Raw genomic sequence first — 26,572 nt, forward strand, 5'->3', positions numbered from 1 at the left:
GCACCTACAATACCCTCAGTTTGTATTGACAAAAAGAACTAACTCAAAGACTGCAGGACCAGTATTTATTGCTTCGCATGAGATCAGCCTGCTCTAAAAAAATTACAGCTTAGTGAACACGTAAAATGAGCTTGGTCAGCAGCTCTGCATCTCTTGGGACTAGACATATTTTAAATAGTTGTATAAAATGCTCTGTGGTTGGACAAATGGATTCATGGCTGGGAAGCACCAAAACACAAGAAGTGCACAAATAAATACCATGTGAAGACCAAGGCAGACAACTGCAACCTGCCCAACACTTATCCAGCCCTGCCACTCCAGCAAGCAGTTCAGCAAAGGATTGAAGAGGATGGCACAGCCTTGCAGGGTCAGGACTCTAATGGTGATTCAGCCTTGCAGCTCTTCTGTTTTCTTCCCCATTCAGTTTCATCCTCTTCTTTCTCTGTTGAAACTTCACCAACTTGGGAATTCTCTGACCCTGAGATGACATATTGAAGCTGCTGGTTCAGAACTGGGATCTGAGCAGTGTTAAGTCTGTGACAAAAAGGTATATAGGACAGTCCAGATACTGACCATTTCAGCAATCTTAACAATTTTCAATACAGGTCACGTTTCTGTGACAAATATCACAATTTAATGAGGATGGGTTCAGAGCTCAGATTCTAAATCCTTGAACAGCATCCCAGCTCACCTGCCACCAAACATACTTTTTAAGTATAAAGAGTCTGTATTGGGGATTTCTAGCAGCTTGATGATGAGGGGACTTCAGAATAAACAAGAGTAAGAGCTTTCCAAGCATTAATGTCTCTTAAAGGCAGACTAAGATAGTCTCTTTAAAAAAAAACAGGTGAAAAAAAGTCTTCATTGCAGATAAGTTTTTCAAGATCAGAAAGACTGGTTCAAGACATAACTTGAGAATTTGTAGACTCTTCTGATCTAACAGTCAGGAAGTTTGGAATCATGTCAGAAAAACAGTTAAACGTTTCATTTTAATTTTTACCTTCCTTCAGCAAGTTAGAAGCTAGCTAAAATTTTGACATGGAAATCCATTTAAAAATGTTGACAACAAATATTTCTCTGGGTTTTTGGAAATTAAATAATTAAATTTGCTTGGGAATTGAGGCAAATCTCATCATATGGCAGTTTTCAAGCTTTGACAAACTCTTATTTACAGGTGAAACATGTTTGCTGTAAGTTCACCAATGTGACAAGTTCTTGGAGGAGGGCAGTGGGATCTGGGAAGAACTTTCCCCAGGGTCCCACACAGCAGTGTTTGCTGCTTTGGGATCACCACTGTCAAAGCACTACTGGTGTCAGTCACAGGAGATGGAAGAATAGAAAAATACATCTCAGGTGTGCTGCTGCTGGCCTCTGCCACCAGCAGCAGTGAGCAGCAGATCTTGTCACAGTGAATGCAGGTCTTTGCTATCCTTTGCCCTTGATTAAAAACACCACTAAATCCAAGAAGAAAGATGAGGTTTGGGTACAGGAAGGGAAGAGTTTAACACAGTGAAAAGTGTTGTTCATCTTCATTTCTAAGTGGACAGAAGACTAAAACATCCTGCAGGACTGCAGCCAAGTTGCTGACAAAGCCTAACTAAAAAGCAGCCCAAAGCCAGGTGCAGCCATTTGTCACATCCCTCAAAGTGGAAGTGCTGTGCACAGTGCTGTCTGGAACCACTCTTCATGAACACTCATTCCCTTTCCCTGTTTTAAATGGCTCTGATTATACAGACACTTCTAGTGTACCCTCACAGCCCCTCCCATCTGATGAAACAGGTTTCTCAGAGTAGATAAAAAAACATCTACACCTTCCTGACAGGGAAACTCTTCCTTGTAGAAGAAATACCTGATTTGTATGGGCATCAATCTAGGTCTGTTCCCTTGTCCTTGGAAAAGGATATTAAATATCACACTGGGATATGTTGTAATAATTGTACATCTCCTATAACTCAGGACTACTTATTTGCTAAGTCATCTCTCAAGTTCCTACAGGGATTAATTTTCCTTCTACTTGCTTTTTGGGCATTGATCTCTTCCTTTCATTAATAATTTTTATTCTTCAGTCTCACCTATTCTCATTTTATAAAGTTGACAAGGTGTCAAGTAATTAATGTTTTTCTACACTACACAAGATGATACTGTCAGACTATTTTTGTCTAAGTAATTGCAGATATTTTTTGGATCAAGTTGCACTTCAAAAGGCCTCTGAATTTCAACCTACTCTTGCTCTTGCACACCACAAAATTTCTCCCGCATATACTTCATTCAAACTGCCTTGACAATAAATCCATAGTGGTGGGACACTATGAGAAATGAATTTTCTCTACTACACTGTTTATTTCTGTAGTGTTCCTTTAGTCTTAAAAATCTGCAATTCATAATGCTGTATCTTAGCAGCACTAATTGAAAAAAAAAACAAACTTAGCAGTCTAACTGAAACAATGGAGAACTTTTCCATTTACCTGTTTACATTTTGTACATGTTTTTCACTTTCTGACTTGGACACACATAATCCAGAAGGATTTTAAAAAACAGTGCATACACACATTTCTGTTTTCTTCCAGACTCACACAGGACAAGCTTCTTGAATTTCATTCCATGAAGTACCAAAGCAAATGCACAGTGAATAAAATGAAAGGTTTCAGACTTACACCTTCCAAGTTATGCCAGCCTTGCAATGATGCAAGTGCTCCCTCTGGGCTGCAAGGACACTCTGCTGCTGCCATCACTTCCTTCTTCACCCACACCCTCTCACTCACTGGTGGGTGTCCTTCTGTCCTGAACATTTTTTCTAAGGTCCTCTTCTGCAGCCCAAAGGAATTCTGACCTGCTCACTCTCTCAGTAATGACCATGTTTAGAGCAGCAATCTCTCCTGCTCCTGTTTCCTATTGACTGGTTTGAGTCAACTAAACAGTTCCTTCAGCATCACCTTTCCAACCAGTTCACTCTAAACATAATCTTCTTTTTTTTTTTTTTTTCTTAAAGTAACCCCCCTCTTTTTTGTTCACCAGGGCTTTGCTTAGGCGTAGGCTCCCTGTACCCTGTGGGTCCCACCCAGGAGTTTTCTATGATGCCCCTTGTACAGAATTTAGGCTCTTGACAAGCATCTCATGCCACTGCTGCCTCAGGCCTTTGTGCCCTCCTATTTCTAGATCACATTTCATACAGCCTCTTTCAGCTCTGAATGACTTGCTAAGAAAAATTTAACTGCATTGCCTCTTCTCTCCTTTCTCAGGTAGGGATACTCCTGGTTCAGAAAAATTAGAAGAAGGTGTAAATCCAGAGTATCAGCCCTGTGTCTCTGCTGACTGACAGTTCTATATGCTGTATGTTTCTGTAAGGGACTGTCTGCACACTGCTGTGTAGTCCCACAGACTAATCCAACCTCTTATTTTCCTGCTGAGCACTCATGGCTCTGCAAGGACTTCCTTTTTTCCTTTCATTTCACAGTAGTCACAAATTACTTGAAAATCAGAATGGCAAATCTGACTCCAGCTACAGGCTTCTAAAGCAAATCCCATATCAGCATGCAGAGTGGCACTTGCACCACAGGCATGTCTGCCTGGCCCATCTGCATGCAGCATTTCACAAAACAAGCTGTTTCTCACTGTGGTAGTGCATGAAGATTCCTTTGAGAGCACACTGAAAGAATTTACACTACTGCTTGCTTTCTTGGGGTTATTGCTGCACTTAAACCTCAGACCCTCTGTAGCCTAATATTGAATTTTCCCAGCTTCTGACAAGAAACAGTGCATTTAAACACAGAATATAACGATGTGTTACATCAGATTTCCTACATTTAGTCCTCAGGATCTAGTCAAAAGACTTATCTTACTCCCAGCAAAATGCTTTCAGCTATCTATGGTACGAGAAAAAAAACCCTAAGTGCATGATTACCACTTTCAGGTAATTATTTGTGATATGAGTCAGTGTTGTTTCCAATTACATTTCTTTAATTAGATGCATCCTTTTGGTCCAGCTATGCTGCTACAGCATGGTTTTAGGTATGATTCTCACATCTCCTTAAGTTTCTAAAGTGCATTCAATTCCTCAGGTGTCAGTCCTGTCAGACTAGAAAAGGAATTACAAAGTAAACAAATACCATTAAATGGGCTTTCCATTTTGCCTGTGTTTGATCACCTCTCCCACACATCAGCATTAATACTGCTCCCTTCTAATAACTCAAGTCTTTCTCTAAACCATTTCCTCCCACTCCCTCTATGCAAGGCAATATTTCATTGCAAATAAACCTGAGCACAGCTGACTAATACTCTGTTCTACACCAGAAACAGGTCTCACTAGCAGTCTGTAACAGCCATATACAGAAGCTTCAAAAGAATCAAGAAAAGCCACAAAAATTCAGGTCATCTACAAATATAGAAAACTATAGCATTAGACTAAAACTCATGGATAAAAAGCCTTGACTTTTCCCTAGCTCTATGCCTGCACTGACATAAAGAGGCAGGTTTACATACCTGTGGTGACTTTAACTGCCATTAAAAGAAGCAGTAAAATAGGAAGACACAGTGGCACACAAACACTGGCTGCAGAACTCCAGGAGGGAGTTTGCACTCTGGCTGCTGTCACCTCTCTCATGCCACCAGCATCTGGGACAGCTGGTGCACCATGTGTGCACCATGATATCCATACACAGGATAGCTTAGCTCCCCTTTTCATAGGAAGGCAAGAGGCTGGAAGGGACCTTAAAGATCACCTAGTCCCAATCCCCTGCCATGGGCAGGGACACCTCCCACTGTACCAGGTTGCTCAAGACCTTATCCAGCTTGGCCTTGAACATCTACAAGGATGGAGCATCCACAGCCTCCCTGGGCAAGCTGCTCCAGTGTCTCATCACTCCCACAGTACAGAAATTCCTTTTAAATTCCCTTTTCCCCCTTGCACATGTTTCAAAGGATTCATGAGTGAAATAAAGGGGAGATGAAGAAACCTGCCTTCTCCTTTCACCAATAAAGGGCAAAGACTGCTGCAGCAGTGGGCTGGTCTCACCTCCTTCTCCCTGTTGAGCAGTACCAGCTGGCTGTCTGTCAGGATGCAGTATTTCCTTTCCCATGTTGTCATCTCAGTGTAGGGGGACTGGCCACAGGACAGTCTGTGGGTGGGTGGTCCTTTCACATCTGGGAACAGAAAACCACAACGTTGTTAGCACGTGGCATCAACCACCTTCTTTGCTTTCAGAGTTCTGCAGTGAGATCTGAACCAAAACTGCACTCTGTGTTAGTGGAGCCTGGTTCAGAATTTCCAAAGGCAAAATGGGAATCCTGGGAGGCAGCCGTGTGCTACAAATATTTATTTACTTAGAGCACGACTTACAAAAATGGCAATACCAGAGATCAATATAAATGTCTTTGCTCAAGGCTGAAATGTATTGAAAAGACCAAGAGCTCTTATGAAAATTTAATTTTCCTTCCACTCTCTTCTCAAAAACATGGTTCAAAGGGGTATGGTCTTGAATGTACTCTAAATCTTAATAAAGTAGATTATTTAAAACTAAGGATAGAGAGATATAGGAAAGAAGACAGGGATCAAGGAAGGCAGGCTTGAAGAGGGGAAGGAAAAATTCAAAGGAATGGGCATTTAATTGAGAAGGGCTTGCTAGTGCCTTTTGGTGGGGAGCCCACTTGATGAAATTGTGCATTTTGATTCAGCTACAGACACCACAACGACAAAAACTCATACTTTAAAAAAACCCCAAACAACCCCCCAAAAAAACCACAAACCAAACCATAACCCAATTGGTTTGGGTCCCAGCCCTGATCTATTAAAATTAATTTTAAAATAAATTTCCCTTAACTCTCTCACAATTGAGCCTCATATGACATAGTGCCTATCACTACTAACAAGGTCCCTTCCAACCCAGACCATTCTATGATTCATCTCTTTACAAAGTTTTGATGTTAAGTCCTGGCTGCTTTTTAAGATTAAGTTTCATTTTTATCTCGCACTCTAGTTCTATACGGTTTACTTGCAATGATTGAAAAATCATCCATTCTCAATATAGACACTGTAGATCCTGCAAGTCCTAAGGGTCTAAAACAGACACTGCAAAAATCAAGGGACTTCCTGCACAGCAATCCAGGGCCTCCTTTAAGTGTTTCAGGAACAAACTGAGTGTTCAAACCTGAAACGTTTTGTAGCACTGCCTGCCTTTTAGTAAGTGTAGTAATATGCACAGAGATAACACAGCTGCTTCTTGCAGCTTCTCCCGAGCATCACCACTAGAGGCCAGCGAATCCTCAATCACCCAGCACCTTCCAGGGAGAGCCAGCCCAAACACCAGCGTTAAACCCCTCCAATTTACTTCCCTCTTTGCAGACCCTCCACGTGCCCCCTTTTTTATCAAAAACGCTGCAGCATCTTCATGCTCTCTTCCTGCAACTTTGCCTCTGCTTTGCAAGTGATCTGTCAGCTTCTAGAGCCAGACTTGGAGATGGCTTTCAGTGCCTTGTTCAACCTCATATTGCATTAGGATTTTTGTGATCATTTAGGAAAGTGCTTGAAATAGGCAACCATTAAGCACGAAAAAAGGACAGGGCTGCATGGCTCCTACTGCTCTGAATAACAAAGCACACCTTTGTGTCCTTAATGTCAGGTAAAATAATTCAGGGAGGAAGCTGAGATGCAGAATCAAGCTCCACACTGCTACTTCTCTGACACAACTCAGTTTGTGAGAGTGAGACCAGTGAGAGTGACAACCAATACTGTGTGTCTCAAAATTGCCCAAAACTCCAAGTGTAAGCATAATGAAGGGAAACCATCATAAGCTCTGTGAAGCAAAAGTGCATTTGTGCAAACTCCTGGAGCACAACAGACTCTCCCACACGTTAAGCATTAGTCCATTTCATAAACATGAACCCTCCAGGTAGATTTTTGGCATAACTGCAGCTCACATTTATCATTGTGTCCAACCAAAAACCAAACCAGATGTAAACTAAAACCAGTGCTGCTCCTGCTTTGACCCTGGCTTCCCAAACAGCAGCACATGAGCCCTACCCCTGCCTAAGCATGAGAAACATGACAGAGAGCAGAGGAGTGAGAAGGATGAAGCCATGGACTCCTGGTTTAAGTGTGCAACAGAAATGGAAAGATGAGAGCTCTGGGGATCTTGTCTCCTGGGTGAGGAAAGCACATGATAAATCAGCAGGGGGAGAAAAGGATGAAGGCGTGCGTGCCCTGTCCTGCTCATGTGGGTGGGCTGGCAGAGACACTGCCTCCAGCTGCTGCACTGAGCAATACCCAAGTAAGCTGTATTTGGAACAGCTGGTAAACTTTCTGATGGCAAAAGAAAACCCTCCTGGGCCATCTGCTCCAACGCAGAATCTACAGTCACGATTTGCCCAGCCCCAAAAGATCTTTGTGTTATAATTTCTCCTAACTACAGGCCTTGGCAGCATACCATCCAACTGATCCACGGGCTGCACAAAGGAATTAAAGAACAGAACGACTTCTTCCACGGCAATAACAACTCCAGGACTTAACTGAGTCATCAGGCACCGTGAGCCAGCCATGGCTCTGTTGCCAAGTGGGTTGGCTACGTCAGAGCAGCTTTCCACAGGCTGCTAGCAGTGGGACATGCCATGCCGGGGTCTGGAGCTGTCAATCAGCCCTTGAGAACAGCACAGGGATAACATTTTGTGTTTGCACTGCTGTGCTTTTGAACAATGCAAGTCGGGGCACAGCCCCACTGCTGCTGCAAGCCTGACCAAGGGCTCTCTTGAGCAAGCTGGTTTTCCAGAGCACCAGATTCCATAACTCCAGTCCTCTCCCCGAGCTGACACTGCAAGCACATTGCAGACTACATGGATGGGGAATGTGTGTTCCCAGAAACCTCAGGGCAACAAAGACCTCTGTGTAGCTTTGGTGTGTCAGTCCCACCTATTTAAATTATCTCTCAGCTCACCCTCCTGCATGGCTATCTCTGGAGCCTCTCTCAACAGCTGTGACTTCAAAATTTATTCTGAAATATGTTACCAGTTTAGACAGAAGACTCTTTGGGACTTTGCACAGTATCACATACACATTTGGTCGCCTCACAAACCCTGTTCTGCCTTCCGGTGCTCTTTATCTTCGGTTTTCATTTGACATTCTTGGCTCCAACTTTTCACGTGAATGTAATAAAACCTACTGACCTCTTCCACTAAAGCCCCACAAAACTAATTAAGCACCATGGTTTGAATTGCTATAGAAGTGAATTGCAAGAAGTCCATGTGTAACTAGGACTCTGAAACTTTTGGGAAAGACTGCAGGACAGGACTGTTCTTTCTAACTCTGGGGCTACTCTCTGTCAGCTCATACAACAAGGCTTGAGCTTTGGACATGAATGATCACTCACTGCTGAATGCCACCTCAGACAGGAGCTAGAGAGGAGATCAGGACTGTGCATCTGAAAGCTCTGAGTTTGCAGATGTTACACGAGGGATGGGCTCATGCAGCTGCACACCTAAACAGGCAAGTTCTGGTGGCAGAAGATTTCTCTCGGGTCTGATGCAATCCATTCTGCAGCACTACAATGAGGCATTCAAGTAAGCAGATCAGCAAGTCTACACATAGGATTAAAGGTCAGGCCTTATGTGCCTTCAAATGCTAATATCAGTTAAGTAAGAGCTTGGAAAAAATCCCCCTCTTGGTACATCCCTGCTGCTGCCTCCTGCCACATCCAACATCGCTGAAAACTGGAAACTGTGTTGTTTTTCCTCAGAGCTCTGAAATGCCACTAGCCATGTTATAAATATCCACAAAGCTCCCTTTCTTCCAGTCAGATGACAACTTGTACCTTATTATTCTTGAAGTACACAGCTTATTTTTAAAGAAGGGGAAAAATAGAGGGGCAATGATTCCATAATCACATATCAACTACAGAAGTGTTGAGTGGTGCCAGGTGAGGAAATGTGAAAAGCAGAAGCCAGTGCCAAGCTAATCCCCATGGACAGGGTAAGACATCTCAGGAAAACTGATGGCAGTTTAGTGGTATTTATGGAGCAGAACAGTGCTATCAGATGGAAACATTTTAAGCTTCTATTCCCAACATGCAACAATTATTTTCCTTAAAATTCCAATTGCATTCATGAATGGAGAGTATTTTCAAAAAAGCAGGCAATGGGCAGAATCAGAGAATTATTTCCAAGAGATAATGGATGTTTCAGTGTCATTTTGTCCCCAACAATCTCCTACAATCAGAAAAACAGCATTTTCTCTCCTCAGAGCTAGAGAAAAGGACAGAATAGAAACCAAGCCAACAAAACTACATTAAAGGCAAATTCATGCCTTCAGTCTCTGCCAAAAAGCACTCTCTACTTACCATCAATAAAAAAATAGAAATAACCCTCCATCCCAGTGATGACAACAGCACCCCTGGCATGCCTCAGAGCTCCTTTTTCTGAACTGCACTATTCCTATGGTGAAATCAAGGGCTAACTGAAGTACTTGCCAAATTTTCCTCGACTTTATTAGGGTCCGTATTCTGTTCCTAGTATTTCCAAAAAGGAGCTGCCAAGCAGCTGAGTAACTAATGTGGTGGCCAAGTTTGTATGCTGGGAAGAATTTTTTTTACCCTGAAGAGAGATTAGTTGGAGGCCTAACACCTTTTGACAACAGGTCTGCTTGCCCAATGTCAATGTTTCCATACTGTTTTATGTACTTACCATAGAGACAGGATAAGACAAAAGCATTTTAGGTAAGTGCTGTCATCTGAGAGCTTGTCAGAACCCCAAACCCACCCAGCTGTGCATGACCACACAGTCCAGTTTGAATATTCATCAGTTCCAACCTTGATAAAAGCAAGTTGAACAGAAGTTGAAACAAGCCTTACTACCAACATGAAGCTCCAAAGATAAATAACTAAAAGTCCTTTCACTAAACTTCCACCCCCTCAAAGCTCCTGAAGGGATTCAAAGCAAAGATGTGACAGAAAGGGAAATACACAGTGTCTCAACATGCTCCATTCCCTTGAAATAAGGCAGGACTTATGCAAAGAAGTCACTAATGTGAGTGAAAACAAACAGCAACAGTGGCTCTGTGACACACAGCTGGGTGGGTATGTGCACCTAGCTCAGACAGCTGTTGATGCTCAGGTGAAGATCTGCAGACCTGCACAGGCACTGGGGCAATCCTGGCCCAGCTGCAAGAGGGACAATCTCTCAACATCTGCACAGGACATAGGATGAGAGAGGGTAGCCACCGAGGGGCTGGTGGGGAAAGCACAACCAAGACAATTTCTATTTTCTCTCCTGCTGATATACAGAGCTTTTGTTTGCATTTCCCATTTCTCAAACCAACTCCCAGCCACGTGCAATGGTTTCTGATCCAACCAAGACCAGAACAGTGCAGGCAGGCACTATCAAAAACAACTGTTCAAAGAGAAACCTATCACATTGCCCAAACTCACCTGGAAGAGGAAGGGACACTCCTCCTCCAAGTTTGTATGGACTTCACACTGCCCCAACACAGAAAACACAATGCTCATGACTAGTAAGGTATAATATTAAGAAAATTCAGCACATACTGCGTGTGGCAATGCAGAGACTCCCATGCTACAGAGAAAACATGATGCTCTCAGGGCTGATTAATTTTTCTCTGAATCACAACACACTTAGAAATATGACCAGCACATATTAGAAACACCACCATTAATTTTGCCATTTTGTTTCAAAGCACAACGTGGGCTTCCTTTCTAGGAAGCTTCTCATAGCTACTGTGAGATCCAGCAGTGCTCACTTGCCCCTCTAAATCACTCTGTGGCATGGCTCCATTTCAGCTACGAGGCACCAACATTTTAGTGGTCAGCAACAGATCCCTGGTGCAGCAGGTGGCATGTTCAGTGTAGAAAGAGTGAGCAGATCCTTTGGGATGAGAGGCATGCTATTTATGTAGGATGTTATTACAGAGGTAAGTATCTGGTGTGAATTCTTCCCGTTACATATAACAGCCACACTCCAAAAAGTTCAGTACACATGAAATGACCAGCCCTCAATTCAGCTGAATCCAGTTGCTCTCCTCCAGCAGCTGCATGCAATGATAACCAAATTCTTATATGGGAATCCAATATCCTGGGTAGGAGGTAAAGAAGGCTTACTCAAACCATCAGGTTTCAGAGATCTCAGAAGCACTCACGCCAACTGCATACAGCCAAAGCACTACCTGGAAAACCCATTCTGCACAGAATAAAGTCATAAAAGGTTTAAGTAAGTGAAAACAGTATTTTAGAAGCTGGCAGAAGCCATGACCAGTGCCATGACATTCTCAGATTCCAATGTATATGGCATTGTAACACATGCTCTTCACAAGATTCACAAGATCTTTAATTTTTCTAGAATAGGCCAAACTTGCCAATCTAACCTATTAACTTTCCACTGCTCTTTTATTGAGTGGCAATGATCAGACACAGCCTCAAAACTGGTTTTCCACTCTCCCAGTGAAGAATCTCATGGGACACAGAAAGATTAAAGTAAACACTGTTCAGTCAGGTGCAGTTTTTGTGCCCTGTATCCTCAAGAAATGTGACTATGGCAATTTTCATGTTTCTTGTGTGTGCTTCCATTTCCCTACAATCAGTATGTCAGCTCTGGGACAAGGAGCCTCTTAAAATTTAGAGATGGGAAGTCTGAAGGTATCTGCTGTTCACTGCTTACAGGTGAGGTTTGAAGGATTTTCACTTCCTCTGAATGAGGACTGTGTGTCTGCTGCCCTCAGCTAAAGGCACAGCTTTAACCCAGCAGCTGCTGGGAAGCTTTGCTGAGATCTGTGATGGGGTGTGAGAAGGGTCACCTTGCAGCTCAGAATTTCTTACATGCAGCATTCTCACCTCAATACTAAGGAAGAAAGATTAACCTTTAAAACTCAAAGAGTGAGAATCAATGTTTTATCCACTACCAGACAGATTCTTAAATTTCCTATGGATTTTCTGCACTAAGACAACATTTCAGGAGCAATTTTTAAGTGGGAAGGAATAAACCATCAGATAAGTGAACACCTTAGCAGCTAAGGACTGTCTCCTCTGCAACCAGCAGGGGACAAATACAGAATGCTACTGCTCAACAAGCCTGGCATCTCCCAGCAGGACAGGATCTCTTGCTGACATCATTCCCATCCCTTCCATGCCTTCCCTAGGAGAGATCTGACTTGTTTGTACCAGCAAGCAAGGCACAGCCCCCTCACTCCAGCAGCTGAGCTCCCCAGACAGCTGTGCCAGCTTCCCTTGGGCCCGAGTCACAACATCTGCCCTGTTCTTGCAACGTCACCACTGTGCCTCTCTACAGCTTGGCAGTTTTCACACCAGGGCTGAGACTGCAGCAGAGATCAGCCAAGATTTCCCTTCTCACTTCCCCATAACACAAGCAATTCCAAACCCAAACCTTTCCCAGGGCCTGTGCTAACAGATTTGACACCCTCTGCCCCTGATATTTCCTAAAAGGCCTCAGTGTTCCCTGGTACCCGAGGGCTCTGCAGAAGCCCGAGAGCACAAATTCAGTTGGGCCACAACCATGCGAGCAGTTCCACCGAGATTTTATTTTCAAAAGGAAAAATTATGGAGCTGTTCCAAAAAAGAAACCGCGAGTCTTAAAATCTTACGACTAGTTTAGAGAGCAGATGCTGAGTGTGCCAGCAGTCTCAGCCTTTCTTGCAAAGTCCTAAAAAAGGAGAGCAAAGGAGTAAAGGCAGAGGCAAAAATTAGGCATAAGCCTGAAATTGGCCTGGTAGGGTAGTTCTGACTAGAAAGCAGAAAGCTGCACCAGCTTTCTGTCATAGAGCAGCTTCTTTGAGCAAAAGGTGTGGGAGCTCTTAATAGCAGTTTAAAGCTACCAATTAGCTTGAATACTACTGAGCTCCTCTAAGCCTCTTACTTGCCGCATAGCCGATTGCTATATGCTAAACTTACAAAGGGTAATTGATCCTCACTCCCCTCGGCTGTGCCTTGCTCTGTCCCTGTCCCCGCCCCGCCTCAGGGGACACAGCATCAAAGATGTGCTGTCGGGAGACATCAATCAGCACCTTCTCACACGGATCAGTGCCAGCAGCCTCAACCAGGCAATCACCGTGCACTTGGTGGCTCAACAAGTGTTACCAGAAATCACAGCCCCATCAAGGTGGGGACCTCACAAAGCGCGCAGGTGCGCCCCGTGCTCGGCCCGGCCTCCCTGCGCCCCGCGAACAAGCGGCTCATTGTGCAGCCTCCTAAATCCCATGACATCACCACTACAGAAGCTGCTGTCCCTGTAAAAAAACAATTTGGTTCCCAGGAGAACTAAGATTTCAAATAACCCGCAGTTGCTTGAAGCCATTGCTGTGACCCTTCCTTCAATGCTTAAGCAGGTTTCTCCTCCTTCTTATTCAGGTCTTGTTCCCTGGCCAGGACCACTCATCTTTGCTCCTGAATATTAAGTACATTTTTCTCTCACAGTTAAATTCCCACTTGGCCTACAAAACACTCCGGAATCTCAAAACAGAAATGGTTATTACAAACCTGTGGAGAGGATTATAAAAGATTACATGCCCCTATTACATAGCTGCCAAGTTCTGAGAAGGTTCTCAAGTGACACTTCTCCCCAAAGCAAGGAGAGCCTTTCGTGAGAGGTTTAGGAAGCAGAAAATGGAGAATAGCAGAAAAGTTAATTATTCGTGGGAGAAAAAAAAGTCTGCAGTTTTTCCTCTTAATTTATGCATGGTCCTTTTCTTATCCAGCTCGATGCCCTTCACCTTGTTCTCTCCTGTGCAGTGCTTGCTCTCACCAACCCCTAATCTCCATCTCACAGCCTCTTCAGCAGCAGGCATCCAGAGTGGGCTGTTCCCTCTTCATTCTTTATTTTTTGCAGCAGTGCAGGAAGAGGACAAAAGAAAAAACGTCCTGAACTTTAAAAGGACCTTGGCCCAAGGCAGCTTTGAAAAAAAAACCTGAACAAAACAATTTAAAAGCAAAAGCTGTTCAGTTCCTGCACACATTTATGGTGCACACAAGAAAAACATGTACCAGTGCATTTGGGGTCAAAATTAAAGATGTGTGACACAAGCAGTGCACAGAGCACAAACACCAAAGTTTACACACTGCTTTACCCCCACCTTTGCCAATGCTAGATGAGATTCATGTGTCACAGATCACTTTCAAAAGAGCAGGACCCTTCTGCTTGTTCCTGTCAAGGAGGGAGGCACGGGAAGCACAAAGGTAGGGAAGCGTTTCTGTGGAGACAAGAAAGAGCCACGGGAATGGAGCAGGGGATGAGATAGTGCTCACAGTAAGCTGCAGATGAGTGACAGCAAACCAAACACTGCCTGTCAGTGCAGCCTGAACTACACCATGCAGTCTGTCTCTTCTAGAAGCTTTCACCTTTGTCTTTCTTTCCAGAACGCAGATATTTTCATTGACACTGGTGTCACCCTATAAACTTCATTTCCCAGAGCAATGGCAAGATTGCTGAACTCCCCACCTCTGAAACCCACCTCCACAAAAACAAAGGATTTTGAGATCACCCTATGCTATCCCAAAACAATCCTTCCTGTGTGTGGTGGTGTTTATGATGAGAAAGTATATGGGAAAAATAAAGAATAATATGTAAAAAAACCCCCATGAAGATCTTACATGATCTTACCCTGCCACCACCACACAGCTGGCTGTTGTTGTACAATTTGAGCTATTTTCAGCCTTAATGTTTCTTGATGCCTGGGTAGACACACAAGCAATTAGGAGCTTCTTTTGAGTTTGGGTTTTTTCTTGCCTGAACAAACTAGGGGGAAAAGGGAAAAGAGGAGTTGTGAGCACTGCTGATGTCTCACAGAGGGGAGTTTATTTCCTTGTCAAAGGAAGAGTTCACAGAACACTAAAATCTGCTGCAATAATGTGCATGTTTTTGCATATTAACCAGGTCATTCAGGCATACAGGCTAAAGTTAGCTTTTGTATTTTAACCACTTAAAACAAATGACTTAGTAAGGGACCCCCTCAAGGGATTCAAATATAATGTACAAGAAGCCCTGCAGTACTCCCCCTGCTATTTAGACAGACCCACTCTGCTTCCTTCTGGCATGTTCAAAATGTTTTCAGAAGAACCTGGAACCACCAGGTAATTACACACAAATTTGTTGATTTGACCTACTTAAAAACAAAAGCACCAGAATGCTCCTCATCCATTTTCCTCACTAACATCTGAAAAGTCTTCATGCATCTCAGTAAATCAACACTAATATACAGAAGATGGGACTTTTTTCATAATTTAATGATAATGACACAAAGCTTTAAAGGAAGGAGGTTGAGTCTTATAAAAGTGCAATGGGGACCTGAGCCATATTTAGATTTATGCAAAGAGATGTCTTGTGGGAAATAACCTGAGTCCCACATTTAATGCAGGATGGCAATGACCTATGGTACCTCTTTTATCAGCTCCACCCTTAACCTTCAGTTAAAGGTTATGTGAGGTTGGTTTCCCTGTCTCATTTAATCCAGCTATTCCACCTGGTTTAGGGAGGGAAGCCAGGAGAAAAATCTCCTTTGGTTAAGCATAAGGAGGTCACCACCAAGATGGTCAAAGCAGGACACTGAGTTGCAGGCTGGCATCAAGGCTCAGCAGCCTCCTGCCTCAGAGTGCTTTGTGCTCCTCATTACCACACAGCAACAGGATTGGCAAGTCAAACTTCATTTTGTTCCAAAATTTCAGAATATAGTGGATGATTTCTTTCTTCTTGCTTACTCTGCATGATATTGCCAGAGAAGCTGTGTGGAAGTTTCAAAAACCAGGCTGGACAAGGCTTGGAGCAATCCAGCCTAGAGGAAGATGTCCTTCTCCATGGCAGAGGGTTGGAACTGGAGGGTCTTTGAGATCCCATCCCAAGCCCAACCACTTTAGGATACTGTGTTGTGGGAAACCAGCTGTGAAATAAAGAGGCAACAAAGCAAGAAGTAACAGTGCCAGGCAGATGAGCTAGTTCTGTGCCAGGGGAAAGACATTTCTTGCAGGACAGCTGGGCCTGGACATTTTTGCCCTGCTGAGCTCAAGGCTCCTGAGGTACCACCTGAACAGGTGGAGCAGGTTCCCCACACTTTTGGCAAATCTCAAACAGCATGATTAATGTATCCTTTGAGCTTGGGCTCGCTAATTAAAAGGATCTGGATGTAGGGTGCAGTATTTCAGGTACTCTTTAGCTGGGTTTTCCCTCTACTTAATGTTTCCTTCTCTTCCCAGTAGCTTAGGCTGTGATGAATAAAGGCCACATCCTCACTCCAAACACTCACTACCCTGGAGCCCTCATCTTCTCACTTTCTTCCTCCTTACTCCTGCTCTGTTCCCCAAAACTTGTAAAATATAAAGCTTGTGAAAAAAAGCCAAACCTTATGCTCATCACTACACTGCTTTTTAGCTGATTTGTATTTTCAAGCCAGATTTCTATACTGAAAAATTTATATTTTAGATTATATTTTAATTTATATTTACATCTAATGACCAAGCACAAACATGCACTTGTTCCCAAATGTCCTCCCTTCTGTATGCTTTGGAAAACGACAGCAGAAAGCTCCTAGGGCAAATCCAAACCCCCTTCTGTCTGAAGGGCAAAGCCACAGGTACTCCTCTCCAAAATCCTAGGAGGAGAACACATGAACTCAGCAAGGAAAAATAATAACCACTGGAGAGAAAATGTCTGTCCTACAGCAATGCTAAACAGAAATTTATAGGTCACAACCTTTCAGAAACAGGCCTGGTAACATCTCATTAGCAGTCCTGCTGAGCAATTGCATCTCATAACAGTAAACCAAATCAGACCAGGGGGAAAGAGAGAGGGGATTTTTTACAGAAACACAATAATTATAATATTTTGAAGAGATTTGCTTTATGCTGCTGTTTTGTGAGGATCTCCTCCCCAGCTGGAATAATCAACCCATACAAGTGATTTTATGAGTTATTACTGAAGTACATTCCACTCCTATTGGGAAACAATTTAGAAGGGCAGCAGAGATTTTTAATAATTATTTTATTTTTAAATTGAAATGTTAAGAATTCTGTTTGCTGCCAGAAGACGGGTGGAGAAGCCAAGGAAAGTTCACATACCCAAGAGACTATTAACTAGAACCAACTTGGACAATACACTCAAGAAGGATTTCCTTCCAGCTACTGTAGAGAGCTGTCCTTAACATGCCTTTACTTAAGCAGCCAATTTTCCACCACTGAGTACAATGAGATTTCAAAACACACAAGAAATCAGAGTATAAACAGACACAAACATCCCACTTAGTGACATAACAAAAGAAAATACAGTGCAAAAAGCTTGAGCTTCTCTGTATCATGCCCTTCATTAAATACCTTGGCATTTTACATACACTCTGCTCCTCCCTTCCCTTTATTTTTGTTTTTTAGTCACAGTATTATCACAAAGTACATGGCTTAGTTGCCTAAGCAATGGTTCCTGAACAAAAATATTTTCTGCAGGTTGAGGGATAAATCTCACCCAATATGGAATTGGAGGAATGGAGTTGCAGAGGAAGCAGCTGACAAAGCAGCAATGAGGCAGCAGGCACAGCAGGAAGGAGTGGTGAACAGGGCAGAGCTGGTCCCTGCCAGCAGAACAAAGCAAGAACATTGAAAATACATATGAAGATCATGTCACAGACAGCAGGAATGACAAACAGATGAGAGGCAGCACCAAAGAGTGAAAGACTAAGGAAAAACTCTCTTTTTTCAAGGGTTTTAGTTTGCCAAAGACAGATGGTGTTGCTTCCACATAGTTAGAGCTGAATGGTACCCTGTTCCCCAACCCCTGATGGATGTCAAGCTTATTTTTGTAAATCTCTAGTGATAAAAACCATCCATGGCATCTTGTTCATTTCCTCCTCACTACGTAGTTTGCCAAAAACTTTAAGCTCTGCTTTCCTTGCCACATCTACAGACCAGTACTATTCATCCTGCTATCAGTGACTAATGATGATCGTGAAAAGCCTTTTCTAAGAAGAGCACAAGAACTGAAAATGGTATCTCAATACCTGGGACCACTTTTGTTAGCCCTCTGAAGCAATCAGACACAATGATGAAAAGAAAAAAAAAAAAAAATCTATTTTTTTCCCCCCAAACTCTCATGTGATTAAAATCCATTAAAATGCAAACAGACGTGAATTTTATTTTACCCATCAGTGACCACACTTCACTGTCCCTGGGCTATGGCTGTCTCTTTGTGAATTCTCTGCACGTAAGAGCAGCCAAGCTCCAGGTTTAGGAGCAATCAATCTAGCAAACCTCACTAAATATATATGTGTGTATGTTTTATAATGATTTCCATTTTTCACGTTGATTTACATTGATCATTGGAAAGCACATTCAGCTTCATGTTTGCTTAGCTCTGAATAAACAAAGTGATGGCTGTTGGGTATCCAAAGACAAATGAGACATTACAGATGTAGACAAAACCTATCATCACCCTGAAAGCATTTCTCTTTGAAATTATATAGCCATGCAGAAGTTATTCAGAGTGGAGATTGCTGTACGTGTTTTTAATTCATTCCGGGCCTGCTGGGGGCAGGGAGGGAGTCTAATGAGCCTCTATGCTGTCACTTTTTTCCTTCTGGGTACCTGGCAATTCAGAAATGCTTGACTCTCTAAGGATGTTTTTTCTTTCCCTTGCCTTCCCTAGTTTCCACTTCTCAGGACAGGTCTCCTCAGGTCCATATACCTCAGTGCATTTATAACACACCCACCTGGATTTTTACCATTAGAATTACAATAAGCACATCAACATCCATTTGAACATGCAATTCCACATCAAACACAACCATGCAAATCCAGCACAGTCAGTGCCCCAGCTGGCTTCATACTGCACAGGAGTATGTGTTTCTCATCTGCAGACCTTGTCCCCTTTTGTAGATAAAAACCCCCTGTTTCAGGGCCTTGTTGGAAATAATAGTTTCCACAGTAACAGTAGGAAGGTGTCAGAAATCTGGGCACATGTGCTGCACAGCACAGCCAGGCTCCTGCATTTGGTGGCTGCTGGCTCTACAAGATGCAACATATGCACCCAATAAATTGTTTTGGTTCCTGTGCAAACAGAAATTTTTCAATTAGTATGTTTGAAGCATTCATGTCTTTTGTCAAAGTAACTCAAAACTCCTGTTCTACATGTATAATTCCCCCCAGAAAAAATAACAATGCATTTTACAATTACATTTGAGGACCTTCACTTCTGCTTATAGGCATGAAACATTCACAGAAAGCTCAGAAGAAACTCCACAATGAAGAAGGGGAAAATATATTTCCTGGAAAGAAGTCTTTCCCTTTTAGAGTATATCCAGGCAGGAGCTAAGGAACTGTCATTACAACAAACTCCTTGGGCAGGTTTTGTGGCAACTTCCTCCCTGCTGGTGTGGACACAGCAGCTGAAAATACCCTGTTAGCACAGCTAAAGCAGTGAACACAGAAGTCAGGTGTGTGAGGAGGGGGAACAACATCATTAGCAGACCCACAGCAGCCCCAGCTGTGCTCACTAGCACTCAAGTGTGTAGGAGGCACTAGCCTGATTTTGGATTTTTCAGGATTTGTCTCTGCACAGCCAAGATGCAGAAAATTTTGTTCCACCTTTTGCTCCACGTATTGGTTTGCTCTTTCCTTAATATTAATCACTTACACTTATTTTGCTGAAGTACCAGGGTGAGAGCCTCAGTCATTTTCTTGAGATTAGGTAGTAGCAGTAAATGATACAAAAAAAGGCATATAAAAGACATACAAACCTCTTGATGCCCAACCCTACAAAGGCACAAGGGCCTCACCTGCCACCCTGCCAGGGTACTCGACACTCTCCTAGAAGTGCCCTGTGCTGTCAACCAGCTCTTCTTGACTGAAAGGCTTTTACCAACACCAGGCAGCCCTAACACTTCTTTTAGCATAAAGAAGAGCCAAATTATCATATGACAGTTGCATATACAAATGGGGGTGGAAGTCACAGTTGGAAATAATGAAAACAAACATCGACACAATGATTTGTCTCTGCCACAACAGACTGAACACTTATCCCTTCCTTCCCCACTCCTTTTAAAAACTTCACCCCAATTTCTGTAAGAGTAAGTCTCAGTATCATTTAAGTACGATCTCAATAAATATAAGACATCAGTGGCTTGAACCACACTCCTTTTATCAGCTCAAGGGGGCTGACAGGAAACCTACAAATAAACCACAGCGCAGCCAGAACCCTCCCCTTGCTGAGCACCACGCACCCAGCCAGCCCAGCCTGCAAAAGCAGCACCAGAAATATCAGGCATGCAAGGATTCTCTGCTTCACAAAGCTGGCAGAGGAAGTGGTTACTGAGAGGCTATTTATACAGGACACTGCCAAAATACCCCATCAGTAAAGTTAAAAAAAGCACAGCGTGAGTGGAGATAGCTGAAGGCAACTGGGAGCTCTTTGGATCTGTGTGTTCACCTTCTTCCCTTCACATGCAGCTCTCTCACTGCCTGGATCTGTGTTGCCAACAAAACCTCTTCTTGTGTACAAGTGCAGCCAGTGCTAATTGGAGAGAGAAGGTAGATGGAGACACACTGCAAGAGTTTGAAATTCAGTAAATTTTTTCTAGTACTTTTGTCAAAACCTGCAAAACCTGCCTGCGAAAGCATCTGTGTCACTAAATGACTGTTAGATGAAAATTGCTTTTAAGAGTATCTACATCAAAAGGGCTATTTTTTTCTATGAAAATGGGCTGTAAATTTATAGATGTAGGTAGAAGAAAATCAACAGCAACTCATCTTAGGATGAGTGAGATGCAGTTAAAACTCTGACCACACCATCATCACATAAACAGCTGTGTTTTCTGAGACTATCTGTGATAGTCTCTGAAGATTTTACCTGGGAGTAGTCAGAATATGGGATGCAGGAAAGCTCTTCAATACCTATAAAACATGCAAAAGCAGCTGAAGTCAGACATAAAAGGAGTAAACAGGTCTGCTTACAACTTGCCATTGGGCTTGACAGAGTATTTTCTTGCACCTTTTAGAAAGAGGGATTTTTCTGTGGCAAGGAAGGGCAAAAAGAATCAGAGATCTTTGCACAATTAACAAATCTCAAGAACTAGAATTCAAACCTCAGAAAAACATTCTGATCCCCTAAGTCTCAAACCTACAGACAGTATCAATAGTGATGTGCAATGACAGCTGACACAAATAAATGCATTTGACTGCATTTGCTCATTCCTGTTCTCACACATCACTGTCACTTATCTGGCTCCTCTCTGAAGCAGTTTCAGGCAAGAGAAACACAGAATCCCAGAATGGTTTGGATTGAAAGGGACCTTAAAGATAATTCTGTTCCTGGCCCTGGCAGGGAAACCTTTGACTACCCCAGGTTGCTCCAAGCCCCATCATGGATGCTCTAAGGGATGGGGCAGCCACAGCTTCTGTGGCACCCTGTGCCAGAGCTTCACCACCCCACAGAGAAGAATCTCTTCTGAATATGGAAACTAAACCTGCCTTCTTTTCAGTTTAAAATCATAACCCCTAATCTTATCACTACATGCCCTTACTAAAATCCCATGTTTTGAGAAGGATCTTCTATACCAAATGCACAAATTAAAATGACCAGCTTATTCCCCATAAGGCACAGAGAATGCCTGCTCTCTAAAAAATGAGTGTCTTTAAGAAGCTATTTTGGTAATTTCTTTTCTGACACCTTCTCTGTAGGAAATATTTTTTAACTTCATATGAACAAGCAATCCTGTAACTTGTAAAGAGCTCTCTCACCCACAGAAGACCAGATGTCGAGCTTCAGCTTTCTTCAGAGTAAGAACAAAACCACGCGGGGGACAGTTGGTTTCAATGCTAACATGTCAAGAGTTTCATGCATTAGCCTATTGTTTACATAAACAGCTTCCTTTAAACAAGTGATGTTTTACAGGATTATGAAGTATTTATTTCAGAAGAGTCTAAAGAGTCTCTTGAGTAACTACCACAGAGAAAGCATCACCACAGAAAACATAAGGCAAATTGATAATACAAGTTAATTAGTTAAAGCAAGCAATCAAGTAACTCTATAGCAAAGTAATGGGATAAATAAGTGCACAGAGATAATCTTGCACATGTTTACTTCTAAAATGCCATTGCTTTGAGTCCTAAATCACATACTGTTAGCCCTGCAAATCTGCACCATTCGTTGTTTGGAAAAAACCCAAAGGCCTAAAGCCCAAATACTTTCCTCTGGGTTTGTTATTTTAAGGAAAGAAGGGTCAATGTGCCTGGGAAGCGCTCGCTTTGTACACACGCAGCAATTCTCATCTCGCGCCAAGTTCCATCACGGGCAGCATTTGTGGAAATGCAAACCAGGGAGCTTCGCCTGAAGAAACTTCACCACAGCAGAGGCTACCCCTTCACTACAGACCCCAAATGTATGTGTGTCAGGAAGAGTTAAGGCTCCCATTTCCAGTGTCAAGTAAGCTTAGCAGGAACTGAACCACTGGCTGCACTTCCCCTTTCTGTACCCTCTGGCAGCTGCGATTTATGCCTGTCTTTAAGAAGAGAATTTTGAGAAGAGTCTAACATGGTTTCATACTTCCCAAGCCTGGGCTTGCTGACCCCTCAAGGGGATTGGCAAGGACCAGCCTGGGCCCCTCCTGGGATGTGGGGCAGGTGCTGACATCCTGCAGACAGGCTGGGCTGTGAGCATCTCCCACTGCCCTCCAGCACATCCTCCCCCTTGGGTCTCACAGTCAAAGTTTCTCGTTCTGGAGACTCCACAGCTGGAACACAGAGCTTTGTCAGAGACTCCAAATCTGCCTTCTCCAGACACAGCTTCTCCTTTGGAAAGCCAAGACTGTTTTTCCTCCTCCAGCCACCTCTTTTTGACCCTGTCTGGCTTGTTATCAAAGGAAAAGCTTCTCCCACCAAAATCCCAGAGCTTTACTTCACTGGGAGCCCTTTCTCCTAATCTCCACACTTCCACTCTTTGGCTGCCTCTAAGAAAGCTGCATCTCTTCAAACCCCTCTCTTCCTGCTAAGAAAACACAGGAGACAAGACGTCTCCAGGACACGATTGCCCTCTCCTCAGAAAATTCCCATGCAATAATTTCTCATGATCAAGGTAATCACAGATTATATTCCTGCTGTCAGACTCCTCTGCACGAGCAGCATAAAGAACAACATCCCGACAGTCCCATGGACACCAACCCAAAAAATGGCAAAAAGCAACCCGGAACACAACACCCTGCCAGTCACTTGCATGATTTCATGAGTCAGAAAATAGCTCTTACAAATATAAACATCCTCATTCATCCCACTGAATGTGAATTTTTGGATTCTGACAAAGCAGTCTGGGGATTAAATGCATGAAAATCACCAGTCAACTCTGAAATGACCGCAACTACTTGCATAGAGACACTGCCCGTTAGGCGGAATTAAAATCAGATAAGCATAATTTTATTGGCTTTGGATACTGCAGCTAATTATCTTGTGCTGTGTTCATAAATATTCAGCTGCATACTATTAGCCTGTAGCCCACATTAAACATTACAATGCCTGGGATGAAACAGGCAGAAGGAATTAGTGGGGAGGGATGTTTAAGTGATACTTAAAGTTGTCAAATGCCAGAAATGTCCCCTGTGCATCCCTAGATCCCTGTAATTTCAAATAAACCATGTTAACACAACATATACTAGCACAAGACCACACTACAGTTTAAAAAAGAGAGATAAACTGGGCAGCAATGTGTTATTTTCATATTAATAACTACACAAAACTACAGTTTAATTCAACAAAGGATTTTGTACAAGCAGCTATCTTGAATCTGCTCTGATAATTAAAGGTGAAGGAGTTTGAACATTAAGACTACACCTTTCAACATCAAGTTTCACAGCACAAAGCACTTGCACAGCACTTAAAGGAACACATAATAAGTTCAATTGTGTAAAAATTCCCTAATAAAAACCTCACCAAAAATAAACTACTTAAGCGCAAAAGAGATTTGGGAGTAGAGGAACATGAGTCAGTAGAAGGACTTCTAAAATGAGCAAGTGGTTTTAAAAACATGAATACAGAAAAGCTGTTCCAATGAGTAATAAATACTAAATTCCTACTCAGGAAGAAACAGCTTTGTATTTTGGGAATTGCTGAAAGAAACTGAAGAGGGAACTGCCTTGGTTTTGAGTTATAAATGGGAAAATACAAATCTCCAATAAATCTCATATAAGTTTATATGGAAATAGGGAAGAAATGAAATTTAATAAACCTACAGTATAAAGAACTTTAAAAGAGCATAGAGTTCAAATTACTTTAGTGAATTATAAAAAAACCCCAAACAATTCTGGAAAAGTAAGGACATAAAATATACTCTCACTCAAGGCACAAAAAATCCTCTATAAAATGAATGAAAGCTTGAAATCAAAATTAAAAGACTGAAGAAACATATCTCTATGAAAGAAAAGGAAGAAATTCTGAAGAACTGTCTTTATAATTAACAAGCGAGTGATTGTGAAAACTAAACACACACTAAAGAAAAGAAACCAGTGCTTACCCTCACCCCCTCAAACCAAAACAGAGATAGCCAGGGAAGATATAGGTAAGGCATTCTACTGAAGGATTATTTTGTCATCAGTCTACAATTAAACACACACCACCCTGAGATCCAGATAAGCAACAGTGAAGTAAATGTTACCTGAGAACTCTCTCACAAACCCATTCTCAAGACTGTGAAAGGGTCACTGGTAATACTCAGAAATAGTAAGAACAGGTGCAGCTGCTCACCCACAACCCTGGGATCCAAGGCTTTGTCTGCACAGCTCCTTCCTTATCTTCTTTCTACCCATTTCATGGTGTGTTCTCAATCAACAAGTTTAACAGAATGACACTTCTCCTTCCTCACACTAACATATTCACAAGAAATTAATATGTTCTTAGATTTCTTAAGTAGTAAATAATAGCAATAGTAATTACAACAATAATAGCAAGTGTAAGACCTTTTACCTTCAGGCTTTTGCCAGTGGAAATGCTGGCTCCAAATCCCTGGCTCTAGGAGTGGTTAAAAATCAGCAGATATGCACCTAAAGCACTTCATTCACACCCAGACCTGGCCAGACTGCCCCTGGGAAGACCCATGCAGACCATGAGAGGAAAGAGCTCTGCTGTTCCTGCTGATTGTGTACTCCATCTGTGCCCTTCCTCCCCAAACCCACGCTGCAGTGGGATGCAGAAAGCCTGCCATGCACTTCATGGGGCTCTGCACCCAGCCAAGGCTCTGGGCAGAGCCAAAGGACACAGCTCTCCTGGGCTTCAGCATCCTTTCAGCGCCTAAGAGGATGAGTGAATCCATCCAGGAGGGATTTCCACAGCCAAGAACCGATGAAACAGTGTCTGAACATGCTTCCTAGACTGTGAGACCAACTGGAAAATATTTATCCAGATCTTGTTTTTTCTTTTCTTTTTAAATCCCACTTCCCTCTTCAAGCTGCCATAAAAACAACTGGTCCTTTTGTGAGTTATTTCCTGAAGAAGGGAATCATTCTGCCATTCTGGCACCCAGATGAAGCAAAACACAAGAGGCCAGGCAAGCATTAGAAGGAAGACAAACTTTTAAAAAAGGTGATTATTTCCAAGTATTTCAGAGGAAAGTGAAGATACTTTTAATTGAGTGAGGCAGTGGAAGCAGAGGACTTGGCTCCATGGACAGAAGTGAGACAGAACGTGCAGCCTCAGGTTCTCCTGGTTCAAGTCCAAAGTGTGTCTCTCCCACTGTGCATTTCACAACACAGAAAAGGTCTCTTGGGTTTCAGTCATTTTGAGAAGAATTTCTGTCCAAACAGACATTTCCTGGGGGACTTTAGACCAAGCTTTTTCATGTAAAGCTGTTTTCATACTTAGGAGAAACCCCATGTCTCATACCATCCTGTTGTTAGTTTGAGTGCCTGAGCACTTTTACTACAGATCTCAGTTGCACAAGGATTACCAAGTTCTGCTTCTTGAGGAGAGGAAAACATCCATTTTCTAGGATTTTTCCTTGAACAGTCAACAGGACTATAGGCATGAAAAGACACTCTCTGCCCATCCAAGCAGCAAAATAGTCAATGGACAATTCAGTGACACCCACTGAACTAAACTCATGTGGTTGAGAATGACAGACAGTTGAGAATGACATTTCTCCCACCCCTTTCATCTTAAGCCACCTCCTCAGACCTCAGCTCTAAACCCCAGGAGCTCACAGATTTTACCACTGTTTTAGCAGGTCTCAGCTCACAGTCTTGCACAGGGCAGGAGTCTCTGACCAGCAGCCCCAGCTAATTATGCCACAGAAGCAGTCTTTAAGGAAAAATAAAACCAGTGGAGAGCAATCAGTTGTCCTCTGACTGTATATTCCACAGCTGCATCTCTTACAGGATGAACTAATTCTGTTAAACACAAGCAGTCACCCACTTGAGGGATCAGAGATTGAACATTTGTGATGGCAAAGGGTGAAGAGAAACCCCACGGAGGCATTTGTCCATCTCACCAAAAGCTCTGTTTTCCTGTGAAGAGGCCCAAGCAGGACCTGGCTGTTGCAAGTGATTTTATAGGTGACTTCGTCAAACCTATTTCCCCAAACTCATTCTCAGCTTCAATTTCCTCCCTCGAGAGAATTAGAC

General features: G+C 42.8%; 1 protein-coding gene across 11 annotated transcripts in view; it reads right to left on the reverse strand.

Annotated features, from left to right (window-relative positions):
* RASAL2 (RAS protein activator like 2) overlaps positions 1–26,572 on the reverse strand; it is a 155,894-nt gene that overhangs the window by 70,914 nt on the left and 58,408 nt on the right. For all 11 annotated transcript variants that reach the window (XM_079313468.1, XM_079313464.1, XM_079313470.1 and 8 more), the window contains exon 2: positions 5,012–5,139. In XM_079313468.1, coding sequence (XP_079169594.1) covers positions 5,012–5,139 — 128 coding nt within the window. The remainder of the gene's footprint in view (positions 1–5,011; positions 5,140–26,572) is intronic.

The sequence above is a fragment of the Erithacus rubecula genome (genome assembly GCF_903797595.1).
Source record: "Erithacus rubecula genome assembly, chromosome: 10".
Taxonomy (NCBI): domain Eukaryota; kingdom Metazoa; phylum Chordata; class Aves; order Passeriformes; family Muscicapidae; genus Erithacus; species Erithacus rubecula.